This window comes from Crocodylus siamensis, chromosome 2, assembly GCF_052110815.1.
Source record: "Crocodylus siamensis isolate JL-2025a chromosome 2, ASM5211081v1, whole genome shotgun sequence".
NCBI lineage: Eukaryota > Metazoa > Chordata > Crocodylia > Crocodylidae > Crocodylus > Crocodylus siamensis.
The window spans coordinates 211,164,757-211,186,657 of record NC_143396.1 but is presented as its reverse complement, the minus strand read 5'-3'; the positions used below and the strand labels follow the sequence as shown (position 1 = coordinate 211,186,657).

Genomic DNA, 21,901 nt, shown 5'->3' with positions numbered 1-21,901 from the left:
ACTAAGTGTGGTTCCCCCATTTCTGTCTCCCTCTGAGAACCCCTACAGTTACTGTTGCTTAAATTCACTTCAGTCTGCTCAGTCATTCTTTTTCTATCTAGTTTTTTTTTCTTGCTTGGGCATTTTCAATTTCAGTGCTGGTAGAAAAAAATGCTGGGACCAACAATGACTTAGGCAAATACAGATTAAGCAGAAAATGCAGCGAAGGCTCTTGGGATCGCATTGGCTTTTTCCTTACATAAATAATGTATTGCATTATGGCTCTTATTCCAATCCCAACCTTTTTTAATAAGGGGAGTCAAATATAAGCTGTGCTGCACACAGCCAACATCTGAGAATTGAAAACCCTTAATGTATGTGGATGTACCAGTAGCTCAATGAAAAATAGATTTCCATAGCCTCCACCTTCAAAAGGATGCTCTTGAGAAGGCTTACATAAAAAGCTCTTTAATTTTTTAGGTTAATTTAGTGATGGCTGAAAATGTAGGACTGATAGCTCTAGAGACAGAGGGGTCAGAAACATGGCATATTTTTACCAGGGTAACTTATGCTTACACTGGCTGAAATCAGTGTAGCCCTACATTGATATAGCTTGCTAGAATATGACAGTTACCCTGAGAAAAGTGACACTAACATTAGTCTTGTGTCCATTTCTATCCCAGAGTAACTTGGCTAAATGGGGACAAGTACCTATTAGCTCCCCTGTCACCGAGTGGCGAGACACTGTAATAGTAACTGAACAGTGTGGCAGCTACCTGCAAAGACCTGATTGTTTGTCTGCTCCAAACACCACTGTAACTTGCATTCATATATAAAAGCAATACAGGCAACCCTCATCATTTGCAGGGGATATGTTCTCGTGATCCCTGCTAATAGTGAAATCCGCGAATAAGGCACTGTGTTTCAGAATGACATCTACATTCATGAACGCCGTGCCCCGGCGGCTGGGGGGGGTACGGCTGCTCTGGTGATGGTGGGAGCTTGCTGGCAATGGTGGGAGCCCAGGAGCAGCAAGCGCGGAGCTCCCGAGGAACTTCTGTAAGTATATTTAAAATGTGGGTTCAGCATTCGTGAATATTTGAAACTGCAAATGCCAAACCTGCAAATAGTAGGAGTTTCCTGCACAAGTTTCATTGCTGCTGCCATATTTTGTGTCCAGGACCTGAATTACTTTAATGGTCTACAGAGCAGATACAGCACAGAGGGACAATGCAAGCAAGCTTGCTCCACATTGCCCCCTATCCTCCACATTCACTCAAGCTTGACCAAAAGTCACTTCCCACAAGACACAATAAGCTTGATGTAAGCACACCCCAGCTTACTAAATCCTTTGCTTCTCTGCTGTTATAAGCATGTCAATGGAGATCTTCCTCAGATACAAATACTGCCTCTTTAAATTCACCTCATTTTATCTTGTGTTGGCTAGCTAGTTCACATACCTGTGCCCTTAGGTACAGGGGCTGCAGTGCTAAAGGATGACACACAATCCTCTCTGCCTTCCATAACAATCCCAATCTATCTAGACTAAATGGAGGGAGAAAAAGTGATCACACGTTGGCTGTGATCTCTGGTTCTCCCTCTATTTGGAGACGGGCAGGAAAGGAGAGCTTTTGCCTAGTACAGTGTAAGAGCTCATATAAGCAAAACCCCCATGAAGTGTAAAAGGTGCCCTGAAGCATTTCTTAAAATTAGATGGCATTATTGCTTTCAATCCAAGTTATGTGCTTGAAGAAAGACGACACAATCAGGACCAAGCACCTACCAGATGCATGTGTTTTTATACTGGGTTTTCCCCTCTAGTTCCTGGGGTAGTAATGATTCTGCATAGCCTTAGTGCAACTTTGGGTTTGTTTCTCACCATGAAAGCTCGATAGAAATCAAAATATTGCATGCATATGAACAGGAATGATACCTGCTATCACACAAGCTAAGAGGAAATTTTCAAGGGCCATCAATTCATGCTTTGAGGTATCTCGTGGGGCTCAGAAATTTTCCTTCTCCATACCCTTGGAACATTACTGAAGGAGGAAATCTTCATTTTTATCAATTAAAAGTAGCATGTCAGTTTTGATAGCATTAATTAATATTATTTTAGATTAACAGTCATGGTGGTGATGGGGTTACATCTTTTCCCTAAGCATCTGACACTGCTTGTGGCTGGGAAATAGGGCTAGATCGGGGCGGGCAATTATTTTGGGTGGAGGGCCACTTGATGAGTTTTGGCGAGCTGTTGAGGGCCGCATGGGTAGTTCCACCCCTTCAGTTGCCCACCCCCTGGTCACCATCTCGGGACTGGACGTCTCGTCCCCTGACCCCTGACCTTTGCCACCAGAAGTCCCTTCCTTGCACAACTTACCAGGTAGCAAGGGGTTGGGAACCGTAACATCCTGCCCCAGCAGTGGGGTTTCAGAGGCATCAGACCTCCCCCAGAACTTTCCCCCTCCCTGTGCCAGCTGGTCCAAAAAGGAGGCGGCTCTGCCACCACTTCTGCTGGCCAGTGCTGGCCCAGTGGTCTCGCCCTGTCCCCAGCAGCACCTGGGAAGCTGGCTTCAGCCACACGCTGCTCTGGATGGGATGGACCCAGCCAGGAAAAGCAGCATGCAGCTGAAGCCGGCTTCCCACGTGCTGCTGAGGACGGGAGGAACCTGGCCAGGTCAGCACCAGCCAGAAGAAATGGCGGCAGAGTCGCGTGCTGCTCGGGATGGGACGAGCCCAGCCAGAGCGGCAGGGGCTCAGCTGCACTTTTCCCCTGCCTGCGCCAGTCAGTCCCGAGCGGCGCACGGCTCTGCCGCCGCTTCTGCTGGCCGGTGCCGACCTGGCCGGGCTCCTCCCATCCCCAGCAGCGCGTGGGAAGCCGGCTTCAGCTGCATGCTGCTCTGGATGGCACGGGCCCGGCCGGGTCTGCGCCAGCCAGCAGACGTGGAGCCGTGCGCCGCTCGGGACTGACTGGCGCAGGCAGGGGAAAAGTGCAGCTGAGCCCCTGCCGCTCCGGCTGGGCTCATCCTGTCCCAAGCGGCACATGGCTCCACTGCCACCTCTCCTCCCTGGTGCTGACTGGGCCGGAGTTGCGGCCCAGCTGCTGCTTCCCCTCCCCAGTGCCGGCCCAGCCCGACCCTGCACGGCCTGAGCGGCATGGCATGGGGAAAGCCTGCCCAGCAGTCGCTTTCCTGGGCTTACCTGCAGGTCAGGGCCCTTTTCCAGTCCTGTGCAGCAAAGCAGAACCTGGCCCAGACGCTTTTTCCCCTCATCGGCACCACAGGTTCTGGCCCAGCCCCCCCCAACCCCTTGCAAGCTGCAAACGTGGCCTGAGCCAGGGCAGGGCGAGGCCAGGTGGATCAGGCTGTGGTCAGGGTTGGTTGCCTCGCAACCAGAACCCAAGAAAACAGCCTGAGGTGCTGCAGCTGGTGCTGCCGGAGGCTTTTAGAGAGGCAGCCACCATTACGTGGGTTTTGAAGAGGCTCCGCAGGCCAGAGGAAAGTGCTTGGCGGGACGGATTCAGCCCGCAGGCCGTATTTTGCCCACCCCCTGGGCTAGATGGACATTTAGTGGGTCAATTTTTTCCTTGCGTTACTTGCCAGCTCACTACCCAGGAGAAACCCCTCCTTCCATCCTACACCAATGGAGAGGAGGGGGAGGGTCCCTTTGCAGTCTCAAAAATAGCTCTCTGCTACTGAGGAGCAGTTGCTGTTAAATGAAATATAATGTTCCTTGAACCGCAGCCAGCTGAAGCAGCACAGACCCTGCCTGAGCACAAGGACTATCCTTTAATTACACTTGAATAAATTCAGTGCTCCACATTTTGCCCCTGCTCAGAAAGGAGCTTAGTGGGAAAGTCAAAACAGATCTCCGCCAAAGGGGAAAAATAATAAGGCAAGCTCCATAAATTAAGGCAAGTAAGTGTATCCTAGGAACAAGAAAGCTCATGCAGACAAGGGGAGTCATGCCATGCATAGAAAGCAAATCCCCACTGCTGGTGCCCCCTCATGCCATTCCAAGCAAAGCTCTGTGTGAAGTGTTTGTGAGCAAGCTGGAAATGGAGAGGCCCAGAAAAATAATGAAGAAATAAACTCTACTATTTGGTGGCATCTGTCCCACAGGGAACAAAGTGTCTTTTGTGAAACCCTCCTACCAGAAGCCTCATGCAGTTTGAACTGCATCCATTGGTTTTAAACCTAAAGCAAGTTCTTGTTCTTTCTCTTTGCTTTTAGTACAGAACACCAGGGTGAAATAGAAATTTAAGAACCTAGGACTACTCAACCAGGACTGGGCTACACTTTTCTCAGGACATGAATCAAATGTATTAGTATCTAATCTAAAAAGATCTATTAGTGTTACCAAGAGATGAATAGTACTGCAGAATATAAAAGCAGGTAAGGAGCTCAAACAGGGTGAACAGATCATCCGCAGACTTGCATACTGAAATCATTGCTTGTTTGTTACATCTGGCTCAGGAGTTTTCCTGCCCAGCACATCTCATCTAAAATTGAGATTTGTAAAGGTCCTAATGGTGTTAAGAACCCAACATCCCTTTGAAATTCAGTGGGATTTGGGGACCTAAGTAATGTATCTCCTTTGAAGATCACAACCTAAAAACCTTCAGATGTACTTACCTTCCTTTGGAGCTCTGATAAGGCAACACAGTCCAATCACAAGACTTCCTGCTTCATTGCTTCAATGTGTGGTTACAGAAGCGGTGCCAGAACCAAAAATAAACGAGCTTATGCATCTCTTCAGACAAGAGGTTCCTATCCCTAGTCTATCAGTTTTCACTAGGAATGGAGAGCTACTGAAGGACTGCAGTTCTTTCCATCTTTTCCTATGCTGTAAAGTTAAGCAGGTACTTACTGAGAAAATGAAAAAAAATACCTGTGGAGTCTGCTGCAGCCAAGACCATATCAAGTTCTCAGCAGGGCCCATTGGAGGAAGATGACAGGTCATCGTCGTCATATCGCCTGTTCCCTCGGGAAGGAGAAGCAGGAGGGAAAGGGCCAGCTCTGTAAGCAAAGCAGAAGAGACTGGGAAAGGACTCAGAGACCAATTAACTAGCACACCCATGGAGAACTGACTCCCTGTGTGACAGATGAGCTCATCGTGGGCACTGGCTGCTACTTCACCTGCAAAGGTTGCTGGTGCACAAACAGCGCAATATCCAGCTGTACTTGTGGAGCTTGATTCTTCTTAGATTGTCCCCAGTGTCAAATTGGGGTAACACCACTGAAATCAAAAGAGGATATGTTGGCATAAAATGTGAGAGGTCAGAGTCAGGGCTTGTGACCTGCATGTGCTTGGGAATTTGTCCTAGGAAGGAGGTAGCATTGTGTAGTGAAATACCATCATGTCAGTAACTCTGGGGAAAAATAATCGTACAACACAGGAGAACAAATCTGAGCTCAACTCCTTTTCTTTTAAAAGAAAAATGAACAGATGCTTTGCAGAGAACCATCTCCATTTTGCCTGCCATTGTGCAACTGGGTTGCATGGTTCATGCCACTATTTTGAGCTATATAGCCTGAAGGTCCTTTTAGGTTAGTCGGGGAGAGAAAACTATTAAAAACATTTTTCTTAACACCCCCCTCTTGTGTTGTCAATTCTCAAAGATTTTTTTGGCATGTAACAAGGCCAGAGGAAATCTCACAAGGACATACGTTCCAGCCCAGTAACAAATTACAGCTCAGCCTGGGAAAGACACCCCTCTGATTGACTGCCTACTCCTCTAACCTACTTCCTAGGGCAGAACAAACAATATGGGCTGCTGCCGCAAGCAGGTAGAGGCCTTTCTCACACTCCGGAGGAGCTGATACCCCTCCTCCCCCCTTGATAATGGTAGGGGGAGGGAGAGATAAGGAGGGGGATTTAGAAAGAAAGAAAGAAAAAAATCCAAGCAACTCAAAGGGGCCCTGTCACCCCTCTGCCCTCCCTTGTGAACAACAGAGGAAAAGCTGGGTAGGGGGCAGAACTTGCTCATGTGGTGGCTGGGGACAGAATGAGGGCTGAACATGTATAGGAACTGGAGGGTGAAACTGATACAGGAACAGAACTGATACTAGGGCAAAACTGATCATGGAGAAGAGGCAGACATGGGAATGAAAGCTCTTTAACATTCATACGCTTACTATATTTGGGGAGGTAGGTAACACCCATCCTGTTCCTAGGCAGCAGGAGCTCAATCAGATCAACAACCAACAATTAGTGTACACTTATCTTTGAAAAGAATCTTGTGATTTTGAGACCAATCTTAATTTGGGGTGATGATAAAGCTTCATTTGGAAAGATGTGGGGTAGTGGTGGGGTTCATGGAAAAATAGGGTTGGACAGGATCTCAGGAAGTCATCTAGTCCAACCCCCTGATCAAAGAAGGATCAGCCCCAACTAGATCATCCCAGCCAAGGCTTTGTCAAGCCAAGTCTTAAAAACCTCCAAGGACAGAAATTCCACCACCCCTCTTTATAACCTGTTTATAACGTGTTTTATTACCCTTGTAGTGAGAAAATTCTTCCTAATATCTAACCTACACTTCCCTTGCTGCAACTTAAGATCATTGCTCCTTGTTGTAATCTGCCTCCTCTGAGAACAGTCCAGCTCCATCCACTTTCAAACTCCCTTTCAGATAGTAGAAGGCTGCTATTAAATCCTTTCTCAATCTTTTCTTCTCTAGACTAATTAAGCTCAGTTCCCTCAGTTTTTCCTCGTTAAGTCATGTCTCCCAGCCCCCTTAGCATTTTTGTTGCCCTTCACTGGATTCTTTCCAATTTGTCCACATGCTTTCTGTAGTGGGGACCCCAAAACTGAACGCAGTACTCCATTGGCCAAATCAGTGCTGAATAGAGCGGAATAATCACTTCCTTTGACCTACTGGCAATGTACCTACTAACGTAGCGCAGTATGCCATTAGCCTTCTAGCAACAAGGGCACACTGCTGGCTCATATTCAGGTTATTGTCCACCATAACCCCCAGGTCCTTTTCTGCAGAGCTGCTGTCCAGCCAGTCAGCCCCCAGGCTGTACCGGTGCATGGGACTGTTCCATCCTAAGTGCAGGACTTTGCACTTGTCCTTGTTGAACCTTGTGAGATTTCTTTTGGCCCAATCCTCCAATCTGTCTAGGTCACTCTGAATCCTAGCCCTACCTTCTAGCATATCTACTACTCCCCACAGCTTGGTGTCATAGTTTCATAGTTTCTAGGGTCGGAAGGGACCTGAGCAGATCATCTAGTCCGACCCCCTGCCATGGCAGGAAAGAATACTGGGGTCAAACGACCCCAGCAAGATGTGCACCTAACCTCCCCTTAAAGACCCCCAGGGTAGAAGCCTGCACCACTTCTCTTGGAAGTTGGTTCCAGACCCTAGCCGCCCTGACCATGAAGTAGCGCCTCCTGATAGCTAACCTAAACCTACCTTCTGCCAGCTTGTGACCGTTATTCCTGGTCACTCCTGGCGGTGCTCGGGGGATCAGTGACTCCCCCAGTGCCTGCTGATCCCCCCCTGACTAGTTTATAACAGGCCACAAGATCCCCCCTCAGCCTTCTCTTTTGGAGGCTGAACAGGTTCAGGTCCCGTAGCCTCTCCTCATAGGGCCTGCCCTGTTGTCCCCTGATCATACTAGTGGCCCTCCTCTGGACCCTCTCCATGCTGTCGACATCCCTCTTCAAGTGTGGTGCCCAGAACTGGACGCAGTACTCCAGCTGCGGCCTGACCAGTGCCACATAGAGGGGGAGGATCATCTCTTTGGACCTGCTGGACATGCATCTGTGGATGCATGACAAGGTGCGGTTGGCCTTCCTAACTGCCTCCCCACACTGTCGGCCCATGTTCATCTTGGAGTCAATGATGACCCCCAGATCCTTTTCCGCCTCCGTGCTGATAAGAGGGGAGTTCCCTAACCTGTAGGTACGGCGCCAGTTGTTCCTCCCAAGATGCATCACCTTGCACTTGTCTGTGTTGAAACCCATCCTATTCTCGTCCGCCCACCCTTGTAACCTGTCTAGGTCTGATTGTAGCCTGTTGCATCCTTCCAGTGTGCCCACGTCCCCCCACATCTTAGTGTCATCAGCAAATTTGAACAGGGTGCTTTTTACCCCCTCATCCAAATCACTGATGAAGATGTTGAACAGTGCGGGCCCAAGGACCGAGCCCTGCGGAGCCCCACTGCCCACGTCCTTCCAGGTTGAGAAGGACCCATCTACTACCACCCTCTGGGTGCGGCCCTCCAGCCAGTTGGCGACCCATTTGACTGTGTGGGTGTCTACACCACAGCCCCCCAGTTTCTTAATGAGAATGGGGTGATAGACAGTGTCGAAGGCCTTTGGGAAGTCCAGGAAGACTATATCCACTGCTACACCTACATCTAATGATCTGGTTATCTGATCGTAAAAGGCCACCAGGTTGGTCTGACAGGACCTGCCACTGATGAACCCATGTTGGTTGCCCCCAAGCATGCAGTCCCCTGCTGGCCCCTCCTGGATGTGTGCCAGCATAATTTTCTTGAACAGCTTGCCTAGGATCAAGGTAAGACTAACCGGCCTATAGTTTCCTGGGTCCTCCTTCCTGCCTTTTCTGAAGGCAAACTTGCTGAGAGTGCACTGTATGCCATCTTCCAGGTCACTGATGAAGACACTGCATGAAGACATTGAACAAAACTAGCCCCACAACCAACCCCTGGGGCACTCTACTTGATACCGGCTGCCAACTAGACATTGAGCATTGATTATTACCCTTGGAGCCTGATGCTCCAGCCAGTTTTAGCATTGGCAACACTGCATTTCCCAAAATGGACTCTCCCTAGAAAGAATAGTTACTTAACTTTCTCATTCACACCCTTCTCCAGGCAAAAATACAAGAGAAAATCTCCTTGCCAGCAGTTTTTCTCCATGGAAATCTTTAATAATAATAATAATAATAATGCAGCGGACTGCAAATCACTAAAATATTAGAGTTTGGGGAACAAAAAAATTTAAAAGACAAATATACAAGCACTTAAACATGCTGCCAGAACAGCAATCTCTGAAGGAAAATGGTGCAGAATAACGTAATTTCTCCCCAGTAGCTGTAGGTCATTGAGTGACCCTGAGTTACATTCACACCTCTATAGTGTCTCCATGGCCTCACTGGGAAAGGAATTAATTTCTCTCTCTGTAGTGCCAAAAAAGTCAGCTTAAATACTAGAAGGCCCTCACTTAAAGTCAGATAACTGGCAGTTGTCCTGGTATGATTAATGAGTTCACATATCTTGATAGCCAAGCCAGGGCATGCACTGTGCAATGCTTCAGAATTCACAGCCTGACCAGCCTGTCTGCTTTGTGAGATGTCCCTTTCCCGGTCACTTCTCACAGGTACAGGTAAAATAGAAGCCCAATTTGTGTGCCAAGGGTCTCAATAACTCATTCTGTCTTGCATAAATATCCTTAGGAACAGTACATTACTACAACAGTGAATGGCTATCTGCCATACTATCTAAATGGCACACTGCAAGTTACTATTACTCTTATAAACTGACATGAAAAGAACCACCTGGCCTCAACGGTAGTGAGGACAGTAGATGGAGCTGACTTCGGACAAGGGTCAGAAAGAGAAATGTCAACACAGCGGGAGGGAAAGATACTGTATTTTTATAGGAAATCAATTACATAAAATGTGAGAAGTACGCAAATATGTACACAATGATTCTGACTAACTCTATTAATCTCTAAACAGAGGTGCCAACCAGCTTTCCACTTCATAAGACAGCTGCTCACAAGGCAACCTGCTGAACTCTGCACCCAGCTGTGACCTGCTGTCAATGCATGCGTACATCTCCATTCTTAGTACAGTGCATGCAAGGAAATGGAGATGGGAACTCATAGAATCAGCATCTCACACAAGGCAGGCATCAGCAGAGAATATATTCCTGTTTAATTAGTGAAGAGACCATGGACTGAAGTGATTTAAAAAGGAGTGATCCTTCCTTGAGCAGGTTGATGAGGTGATCTCTTCCTATTTTCCTGTGATTCACCTATATTCTTTCTTGCCCACGACAGAAGTCTGGCTGCAATGAAAAGCAACTGCCATTCTTGAAATCAGTTCCTCAGTTTCATCAAATTTTCTAATCAAGTTCATCCTTTTTGGTGCTGCTTGTGTAGCCTCAAGGACCAAAGCCAAATTTATCCACTTGGGTAGGCAGAAGCACTTTGCTAACAGGCCCTAACCTAGAAACGCAGTAAATCTTTTTTTAAGGATTAGAGGTCAACGTTCAATGTACTTCTAGTCCTTAGCCTCTCCTGAGATGGCCACACAGTGTCGTCTGCAGTGGTGATGCAGTCTGGTACCTGGGAACTGACTAATGCTGCAAAACTATTTCACACAGGTTCAGCAAACCAGCCCATGGATCTCTGCATATGAGTAAGTGCCAACCTGGACCGTCAATCTCCTTCAGAAAGAATACAGCAGGTGTTTTCAACCCACTAACCTCACTCCAGACCACTATATACAACCTCAGAGGAAGACACTTCTGGTGTTCAAGTCCCGTCCACACTGTCTCTGGGGTACCCAGCTGCCAAGTATATATAAAGCTCATTTGTCTCACCTGATATACTGTATTCCTGAAAGAGAACACCCCTCTTTGTTAAGGGGCAGCTGAACCAAGTCCCACAGATACATCCTGATTTTCCAAAATTGTGGAAAATAATTAAATACTCAACTGCAGCTGAACAACATCTGTTACGCAAGAGAAATAAGGTAATCATAATACATTTGCAATTTTACTAGGCTTTGCAGCAGAGGCTCTCAAAGCCTTGTAATAAAGCCTCACAGATGCACTAGGAGAATGTCAAGAATCATTATTCCTCCTTCACAAGGAAGGGCACAAAGAGGTTCCCTGAATTGTCTGTCAGAGAATAGGTCACTAACAGAGTTTGGAAAAGAGTTTAGCAGGCCAGACTTCCAGTCTGCAGGTCTGACAATTAGTCCACCCTTCCTCATTGTAGCAATAAAGCTTACAGAAGTTTAAAACCCAAGAGACTTCTCAGCCCACTCTAACTGAGCATCTGCTGCTTTGCTATGCTACGCTACGCTAACATTTTGGATGAGCGAGAGAATGTTATGTGGAATACATTGTGCATATAAAAATCTCTATTGTATATATGTTTCTTTACATGGATACATGAAGACTGGTATCTCTGTACACATACAATATGCTACTGCCTTCAACAAAATGCCTCATGTTCAAGATATCTTCTATATTTGCTCTGTGTATGGACATAAAGAATGACAATTGTTTTTCCATATGTCATTCTTTACTGCTGTAGAAACAGGTGTGTACAGTGCAAAGTAAACCCCTGCTCAGAAAATATGCTGTCTTTCAAAATCATACTATGCAGAACTATATCAGGGTCCTTCAGCCTCCTGGGCATAAGGGAGGTTGGGGGTACAAAGTGTTACCTGCTGCACCTGGGCTTCCTGAACAATAAATGGTGACTGCTGCTGTGTGGTGTAGGCTCTGGTTGGTAAATGGGCTCTCTATATACCACCTGCAGTATCCCGGCTCACCCCCACTTTAGACACATTTCTGATGCTACATTTCACTCACCATCTGCACACATGTGGGGCCCTGCTCCTATTTTTGTGTTGATACCACTGCTTGGTTTGGGTTTTTCACCTTGAGGGTTTGTTTGTTTTTTTATTGTTGGTGTGCCGCTGTGTGCATCCTGGCTCTACACAAAGATATGGTATGTATGAACATGTGTAAACAATAAGCATTAAACAAAGCAACCCTGTAAAAAGAGGGGAAACCTATCCTAAATGAATGCTTGGGGCCCGTCTTCTGATTTTGTGCCAACGGTAGCAAAATAGCTCACTAATTCAGTGAAGAATCTCAGGAAGTCATCTCCATTTTGTGACACATGCTGAAAGCCTCCCCAGTGTATTCATCTTTTACACAGTCTATTTTGCAGCCTATCCATCATTCAAAAGAGCTGTAAAAAAACCCAACTCTTACTTTATGCAGGATATCAATAGAGTGATGGCAACTACAGAGGTACAGCCATAGGAAACAGCTATAACAAATGGAAGGGGGTGGGGGAAGAGAGAGAGTCTGAAATGGAAGGGCAGAACCCTACTGAAAAGAGCTGGATGGAGCTGGGGAGGAAGAAAAAGGAAATCTCAGTCATTTATATGGAACCTTTCTTAAGAAATAGTAGTAATTCTTGAACACATTATGTATTCAGTTAAAGGTAGCACAGATAAATCCCCTGTCCTATCTCTAGTTTAGTAACAAGTCTTAAGCAGAAGCCATTTTTCTTGGAATCCTCTGAACTCTTAATTGATGGGCCAGACTCCCTTCCCCCCAAGGGAAGTAATGGAAAACAGCTACAGCCTCATCTGTTAGTAGAAGCACAAGAGAGGGAGGCGGTAACTCATGGTCTCATAGGGCCTCCTTCTTGGAGAGTGTCATATTCAACGGTGTGCCAAATAACTCTACCTTAACTATTCCATCTACCCTCCAGAAGTTCTGGCTGACATGCAGTGAATCTCTTCAGTTCCATCAGTTGATTCCCGTCCTAGTGCAAGTGTATTTGTAACCGGAGAAAAGAGGATTGAGCAAGCTCCTTCTCACTTCAATCTTTTATTTCCTAGCTAGCAGAGTATTTGGCCCCTAGAGGAAGGGTATGGTTTGTGTCACAATATTGTGACCCTACATGGGGACAAGCTCTGATTATCAATACTATACATGGGTGACATCGACTTTAGGAACTTGTTCAGTGTCTTGGCTATGCGGTATTGCTGCATACACTTTATTTTCTAGCTCTTGGCTACAGCCAGATCTATGACCCTTCTTCAGACGATGTTTTGCACACTAGGAACATGGGAGGTAACAGGTAGCAATGATAAGGCAGGGAAATCTTAGCAGAGCAGAAAACCCTTTAGAGAAGAGAGAAAAACAAGTCTGGTCAGCCTATAATAATAGTAATAATAATAAAAAGCTTCCTAATGATGCTTATTACCATCCAATTTCAGTTTGTATTTAAAATAATTAGGGACACTTTCAGTATGATCCTGATGGAGGCAGCAAAAACACAGCTGTCTGAAAGCAGATAGGAAACCTTTTGTGCGGTGGCTCTCAAAACCATTTTACACATTATACACAAGTGGAAAAGCATTTGGAATGATAACACGTGTGCCAGTCATCGGTGTAACACTGAGAGTGCCTCTTCAGTGAGAAACCAAGACAAGATCAGGCTTTTCAGCTGACAGAATTGTTATTAGTCTTTGTTTCCCCATTTGTCCGAGACTTGGTGTCCACAATGAGGGAGGAGGACAGTGTTAGGCATAATTTTAAATGGAAGCTGCCTGCTCTTTTCTGCACTCTTCCCTAATTGTGTGTTCAATAAATATCAAATCTAATGTTTCTTTTCACTGGGGAGATCACTGGGGAGATAAATGTTTATGCTGATGTTGGGTACTGTGCATTTTTCTTTCTGTAACTATGCACAATACCCACACACACTCCCTGGAAACAAATGGTCAGCTAGAATGAAAGTGAAAAGCAGAAATGGGAGTTTTCTACCCAGTGCTTTCTCCATCAACTTGCGTTTGTTAGAGTAGCATTGAAGGGCTCACTGTGCTGGCTCTGTACCAACACACAAGAAAGTGTTCCTACCCAAAGACTTTACAACCTAAATGGACAAGACCAAAACCACGTGGGAAGGCAGGAGACAGAGATGGGTGAAGTGACATGCTCAAGACTAGTGACAGAGCTCGGAACAGAACTCCAGTTTCCTGCCTTCTGGACTAGTGTCCTAACTACCAGACAATACAGCCTCCCCTAATTATTACAACTGCTTTTTTCCCTTACCTGCTAGATATTCTGCAGCACAACCCTACCAAAATAAAGGCCTGGCCTGCTGGAGAATCGGTCTCTGAACAGATGACAATTTGGTTTTGTTAAAATTCATTTGCCCCTGACAGGCAAAGCATTGCACAGCCAACCAGCTGAGATGATGAGCATCTAATCAGATTCACCTTCATCTGACCAAACCTGCACATTTTCCCTCCTGTTAATTTGGACAAGTGTCAGCTCAGTATAAAAGCACAAATACACAAAATGCTGCAGCAAGAGAGTAAGATAAGATAAGGGGGAAAAACACACTGAAATCCCTGGAAGCATTAGTTGTAGCATCAGTGCTCATTATTAAGGGGTTGGGGGGGAAAAACGAGATGTACGCATAACTATTCTTTCCAGAGCGTCTGCTCAAATAAGACCTTGAAATGTCAGATGAGAATACTCTGTGTTCTTGGTGTATAAATATATCTCATTTCTCTTTCTCCCTCCTCTTTCCCTCCAGCCCTTTAAAAAGTGTAGGACCAAATAAAATTTCCTTCCCAGTTTTGATTCATTCTTGACAACAGAAATTAGAAGCAGATAGCAAGGGAGACCTTGGGATAATTTTAATTGCCTGAAGTTTTCCCTTGGAAATCAGGAGAACTGATGCAAGATGTGTGACAGACAGCTGGCTGGTGAGGTCTACTTTGTAAGCTGCAGCAATGAAAACCTGGAATGCGGCAATGATCACCCATGCATGCACAATGTTACTGTCTTCCCACAGAAAGTCACCGCCAAAGATTCTTAACAGAGGAGCAAATTGATGCGATAAGTCTATGAGAAATGCTGGGCTCGTGACTTGGGGAATAAAGCCCCCAATTCAGTCACTGAACAGGTACAGCAGCAGCAGCACTTTAGCTTCCCTGGCTAGTGAGTTTGTCTTGCTCCAGAGGGAACCTCTCTAAGGCCCAACACTTCCATTCCATCCTTCACCTCTCTACTGAGACTGCCAGCATGGTTCCTATTTGTAATGTGTATTTGTAATGTGTAATTTGGTTTCTTTCTTGGCAGGAACCAAAACAAGACCAGACATTTTACAAATGTTACCACAAAGATGACAAGGCTCTTTGCGTGAATCTGATATCTTTTATTAGACCAACTTAAATAGCTGAAAAACAATTATTAAGCAAGCTTTTGGGTTCAAAAACCCTTTGTCAGGCTAAGGAAGTTTCAGCAGTTGGTATGTTTGTAGTTGGCAAACCTGTAGTTGCCAAACCAGCTGGTGTTTTTAAGTGGTGTATCTGGGTACCCTCGCCATTGCTACCACCTACACAGCTGCACAGGGAAGGTATATTTTAGGCAAAAAGATTGTACAGGCAGCACACTTGTGCCATACCACTGTTTCTGAAATCCAGTGAGGCCCTTGAGTTGAGTGGCAGTCCAATTTCTGAAAGCTGCTTCTTCTCTGTACATAAAGAAGAAGACTAGCTTATGTTGGGCAGTCTTGCAAACTTTTACAAGCCATGGGCCAGAACAACCTGGTTGTAGTCCAGTGTGGGCTGTGCGGCTTTATGGAGGAACACTGGTGGCAGGGGGGCTTTCCCTACATCTGCACTGGGGCTCGGCAGCCAGGAGCTATACCTAGGCCACTGCCACTACCCTCAGCCCCCCATACACTGGCTGTGGCGTGAGTGCAGCTTCCAGCCCATGGCAGCAGTGTAGGGCTGCGGCCAGGGGCCTGGGGCAAAGTGGAAGCAGCTACTTTTGGTTCTTGATCATGAATGTGTGGTTGCCAGCAGCAGCTTCTCCCAGCCTCCACTCCTCCAACCCCCAGGATGGCACCTAGGGCAGCTGTCCCTATCACCTCCCCCAGGTTACACCACTGGCCATTGGGGAGATGTGCTCGGATCAGGTATCTGCAACAGACCCATTACAGTTTCTCAAGGGCTGGAAGGTGGGGAGGAGGGAAGAGAGGGAAGGTGGGGAGTGGCAGCAGTGTACATGCAGTTTGAGATACCTGGCCCTGACACAGCTCCCCACTGGCTGGAAGCTGTACCTGTGCTATACCCAGGGAGCACAGAGCTAGAGGGAAGTGCCAGTGTCTTAGGCACACCTCCCAGCTGCTTGGCCCTGGCATGGGCACAGAGAATCCTCTTGCTGCTGATGCACTGTTGAAACCAGCTAGCCCATGTCAGACTGGAGCTAGGACGGAGGGGAGAAGCAGCAGCAGCAGCACAGGCATGTGCATGGGATGGCCCAGGGAAAGCCTTCCAGCTCTGCAGGCTGGATTCTACTGGCTCTACTGGCCAGCTGTATATTCCACGGGTTGGCAAGAGGTCTAGCAACCATCTCTTTTCTTAAGACTACTAAAGAAAATACGTTGTTTATGACTTGATCTAGAATTAAGTCCATTTTATAAATGAATGAAACAAATGATTTTACTGTTCCAAGACCATGTTACTGATCCACGATCATCTAAGTTTTTCAAGAAACTGAGACACGGTTAGAGATGCTCGACTTTTCCAAAAGAGCTACATGAAGAGTGAATTATATATTGATTCTAATGGATCTACATGAAAGATTTCAGCCTCAGCAATGCTTTGCATTTTTCAACAGAATTTACAGATCACTTTCTACTGTGTTCAGAAAGTAACCACGTGGTGTTTTATCACAGCTAGGACCATAAATGGGGACCCTACGAACAAGGAAAATGACAACAGACCAATCAGTTACAAATGGAGGGGCCTGTATATTTCACCTAGAAGAATAAAAAATGGCTAGGCTAAAAAAAATCAAACCACTTAAGGAAAAACCTAAAACCACCCATAAGAAACTATTTTTAGCCCAGTCTGCTGTTTCTAATGCACTTGGTGATAAATTTCAGTGCACTGAATTTACATCTTTCAAAAAATTAAAAGCTGTGAATTTTAATTTGTTTTACATAACAGTTGGCAAGAAAGCAGCAGCTGCTTTTAATATTAATTATCTAATAAGTCAGCTTTAACCTTTTTTTTTTTCATTTCATTAGTACATTTCCAGGTCACCTGGTATCATTAACTGTTTTTAAAAACCAAGACTGAATTTATTAAGCATGCATAGGACTACAACAGTATTGGGCTCAAAGCCAAAGCTGTTCCACAGACAGGTAGCCAGAAAGAAAAAGACTTCAAAGAGTTAGAAATATAGTGTTTTTCTTCCAAGATACTTTACATTCACTGCTATGATATTTTGTGGGTTGACATATCTGTCATTAACTATCACCTAACATAAAGATGCCCAAAGAAAATAATATAGTAGACAAGTGATTAAGCATTCTTAGGCACTGAAGCTGTGAGAAGCAGCACTGGTGACATGGTTAAAGTGATGTACCATTGTAAACAAGACCCATCTATCAAACCTTCTCTTTGAACTATGCAAACAAACTTTGGACATCTCAATTCAGGGGCATTGAAGTAACGAAAAATGTCTCTCATATCAAGACTGACAAGTACAAAATTTGGAGTGAGATTATGTTCTTACCTGAGCTATACAGCATTGTTATAACATGGTTTTCTGACACTGCTAAAGCTGTAGTATGTAAGTGTTTCACAAGGAGATGAGATGTGAAATCTCAGAAATTTCATCTGATTTCAGTATTTCCTTCAACCGAGCAAAGGATTTCACTCTGTCATTATGCCAACTGAAGAAAATACTTGGGTTGAGGTTGGAACAAAAAAGAAAAAAAAATGAATTTGAAGAAGTGCTTTAAATACTGTCCAGCTACTGCCGTTTCTTGCTCTAACAGAGCAGAGTTTAAAAAAACAAAGCAAGCCCCTCCCAGTATTTTTAAATCCCATCCAGCTGTTGTCTTGCTCAAACTCTCAGCTTCTCCCTTCTTTGATCTGCTGATTATACTGATGAAAGAAACAGTGGCGATCAGGCTTTGCTGCACCCCTTTTGTCAACAAGTATCGGGTACAATTTTCAAGCTCCTCTAAAACGTACTGAAAAATAGCTTCTTCCTCCACTCCGACTTGTAACTTCACCACACTCTCTTATGACTATAGAAGCCATCATTTTTTATTATAAAATGAAGGAAAATTGCAATATCCTCTTTTTTCAATACCTTTATCTTTTTCTTATAAGATGCATTAGTATTTCACACCAAAGCAAAGCAGTTATTCCTCACTCAGAATGTTGCAGCTGTCAGTCTCAAAAAGCAGAGACCTTTTAGTTACTAACACATAAGAAGGAGCATTTGCAAAGTTTTATGATGACAAGTACATTTTTCTTTCCTTCCAAAAGATGCATGGATTTTTAAAGGAATTGTTCCTGAATCCAAAATGACATTCAGGCCATGGCAAAGTATGAAAACCTTTAGCTCAAATTAATTCAAACTTGTTTGGCTGAGGGGGTGGGGGGCAGGGAAAGAAAGTTGCCCAAGGGACTGAAAACTGGTAATCCAAATATGAAATGGCCACCAAAACCTAAGCCACAGAGCTGTTTTTAATGAGGTGAAACAAACAGTTAAGGAACACCCCCAAGTCCCTGTTCTGTTCACAAGGCCTGTGGTTGCACCCTCTCTCTACTTATTTCTTCAGCGACGATTCCTGCCTCTCAGCATAGCAACATTTCACTGTGCTGTAGATGTCAAGCTAGTTTGAATTCAGCCTTGCTCCCTGACAAACTGAGCTGCGAGAGGCAGCTGACAAGCAGTCATTCCATTGCCTCATGAAGGACGGCCCTATTCTGTGCCATTCACATCCATTTTTTTTCACAGGAACAAAAATAAGCTGCTCTAAATTCTGAGTTCAACGTTTTGGAGCGCTGCATCTGAGAGGCCAAGGGCTGGAGGAAGAAATAATTATCAAAACAATGCTGACGTCTTTGTACACGATCGGCAGTTTTAACGAGGGCGTTGCAATGGGGTCATGCCCATTCCACTGTCGTTGGGCATGTGGTAGATCCCTAAAATGCAGATGTGATTGGACTGGGTTTTTTTTTCCAGTAAGGTTTCAGCACACCCAGTTCTGCAAGATGGTGAAGATTACAGCGTAGGATGTCAAGGGTCTTTGGGTAGAGCCGGTATCTTATTAGACCAACTCAAATAGTTGGAAAAATTCTTCTTAGTAATTTTTCCAACTATTTGAATTGGTCTAATAAAAGATATAGGATCTACCCAAAGAACCTTGTCTGCCTATGTCCTTAGATCAATATGGCTACAACCTATACCCCTGAAACAGTGTAGGATGGAAACTTAGTTTCAAGCACGGTATGTGGGGGATCAAACTGCGTGGGCTAGAACCAGGCTTATACTTCCTTCTGGAAAGATGCTATGTAAACTCCATAACTGATCATTAGTCTTAAAATCCTCATTCTCTGATTTTAAACTCTTAAAAACACGGGGATTTTCATGAACATTTTATTTAAAACTGTCAGCCAGACAGTTTGAGAAAATGATTTATAGCCCTGTTCCACAGGAATGGTCCCATGACAGATGCTTTAGTATAAGAATGGAAGAAGAGAGGTAGAAGTGTCACACTCCTATTTCTCAGTATACACAAGATGGGGACCAGCGGGCAGTCCACATGAGCTGCCTTTGACTCACACTCAGGTACCTCAATCACCCATAAAACTGAATGTCTAGACAGTACTGCAACCTTATGGCATAAGCCAAAGCCAGAAAGATGACACATCACAGAAAGATGCATTTAGAAGAGAAAACAACATCAATTACTAAATGTCAGATGAAGCCCTCTAGACCAGCCACCCATCCTAAGCTAAAAACACACCAGGCTTCCCCCTTCAAACCTGCAACAACCTTGCCATCTCATCATGCTAGTGCATGAGGTCCATTTACTCAGTAGAAGTCAGAGCAGCTCTTGGTCACATAATAATTTTCTCATCTGGTTTGTCTAAAGATGCTATCATTAAAAGAGTTACAGAAAATCTGACATTTGTCACCATTTCAGGCTAGAATGTAAGTTGCTAGTAAGTTCCTGTTCCTATCTAATTTCATCTAAACCTCAGGACTCACCTACCATGCCAGGATCTCAGAGTATGAAGTGTGGGCCAAATATTCTCTCAAATACCCAATGAAATGAACTGACTGATTTGTGCTGGTATAAGCACCCAGAATTCACCCTATGCACCTAGCTACTGCTTCATCTGCCCTGATCTGGAGTCCTCTCTGGGAAAAATGTAGCAGCTGGTGAACAAAAGACCAGAAGCCACTTCTTGTGTCACTTGAGTTTCTAGCTATGTGGGTGATCAAGTTATATACCTTCCATGACTCGAATGAGCTCCACCCTAAAACACCAATCAGGTTTCTTCCTTTCCCTCAATTTTTCACAAGAACATAAATACTTTAACTAAAGGGCTGTTCCCCACTAGAACCCCACTGCCATGGCTAGAAACCTTCTCCAAAATGTATCAATGCCCAGTTTGTAGTTACTTGTTCCTGTGCCAACATTATGCTTTAGCTTAAATAGCTCTCTCCCTGATATTTATCTCCAATGTGTATATAGATCAAACATCCCTTCCCCAGCCTTCATTCATTCTGTAGGGCCAAATTGGATAAGCTCTAAGTCTCCTTTGTAAAATAGGATCGCCTTTCCACTGATCTCCCCAGTCCCTTCCCTACACCTGTTCCTCACTTGAATTCATTTTTTTGGACATGGGTGATTAGACTAATGCAGGCAGCATTCCAAGCCTCATCAGTCCTTTATATAATGGCGATAATACTTCCCTCTCTGCACCAGAAACACCTTTCTTGATATCCAAGGTCACAACTGCCATTTCCATGGCCACATCTCATTGGTGGCTCATAGCCACCCTGTTATTGATTAATATATTCAGGTCTTTCTCTTCCTCTCTCATTTCCAACTGATGATTTCCCAGTTTATGGCAAAATTTGGTTACTAATCTCCAAGTACATGACCTTACATATTGTATTATTACATTTTGTAACATTTTAAAATGGTCCTAAAGTCCCTAAGGGTCACCCTTCAGTATGAAATTCTGATATTTCTGTCATGGTCACTGCAGAAAATAATAAATAAGATTAGTGCCAAGACTGATTCTTGAGGAGCTCCACGAGTAACTTCCTTCTAGCCTTTACTTCTCTTTTCAACAAAACTGATTGCCACTTTTCCATGAGCTGGCTCCTTACCGACCTTACATTTCTTGTACTAATCTCTATCTTCTCCAGTTAACTAATACATTGTCATATGATGCTTAACTTAACATGCTTAACTGAAGCCCAGATAGCTAGACCTCCTGAATTTCCTCAGCCTGCAAAATCAGTTATCTTTTTACAGACAGATATCAGGGCATTCTGGTACAATCTGCCTTTAGTAAACGCATGTTATATTTCATTCCATTTTCCATTTTACTTCATTCCTTTGCCTGTCTGTCCTTCAAATTTTGTTTTAAAGCCGTCCTTACTATTGAGGCTGTAATATCAGGCAATTACAGGCCCAGTAATCTATTTGTTGTCCTCCGGTCCCAGGATACTATCCTTGATTTGACAGACTTATGAGAAATCCTGTAATTTCATGTCAAAGTCCTTTCAGAATTCTGGGATGGAGAATATCCAGTTCAGTTTAAGCACACTGAGTTGATAAATTACTTACATCTGGGATGTGGTAATTTCCAGTTTTATACCTTCATTCCCATTAGCCATCCTGCCTCTGCTCTAACATTCAGGATTATTGTCCTTACTAAAAACTGAGGCAAAGCATCCATCTGGTCTTTGGCATTTACATGACACACTCTATCCTCATTGAAAAGAAGCCCTACTGTTTCTTTCTTCCTTCTCTTGTTCGTTTTCTGGCTGAGGAACCTTTTGCTATTTGTTTTAAATTCCTTGTGCAAGGTCTAACTCAGCTTGACTTTTGGTAATTCTCATTTTATCCCTAGAGACCTCAGTGGACTCAATCTTTTAGTTTTAGCCCTCCTTGCCTACCCAAGTCACCTTCATTTATGCAGACCTAGTGCCTGAAAATTCCATTTCTTCTGCTTCTTTAAACAGGAGCTCAGTGTTATTCAATATAATTCACCCTGGAGGGCAGAAGGTATATAAATGCTCACACTGTGAATTATCAGTCACTGTAGTTTAAACATGTACTGTAG

The 21,901-nt window shown here is 44.6% G+C and overlaps 1 protein-coding gene across 1 annotated transcript in view; it reads right to left on the bottom strand.

Moving 5' to 3' along the window:
* Nucleotides 1–21,901, bottom strand: part of TRIM44 (TRIM family member 44) — a 105,558-nt gene that overhangs the window by 10,208 nt on the left and 73,449 nt on the right. Inside the window, exon 5 of the mRNA XM_090032942.1 lies at nucleotides 4,867–4,994. Coding sequence (XP_089889068.1) covers nucleotides 4,904–4,994 — 91 coding nt within the window. The 3' untranslated portion in view covers nucleotides 4,867–4,903. The remainder of the gene's footprint in view (nucleotides 1–4,866; nucleotides 4,995–21,901) is intronic.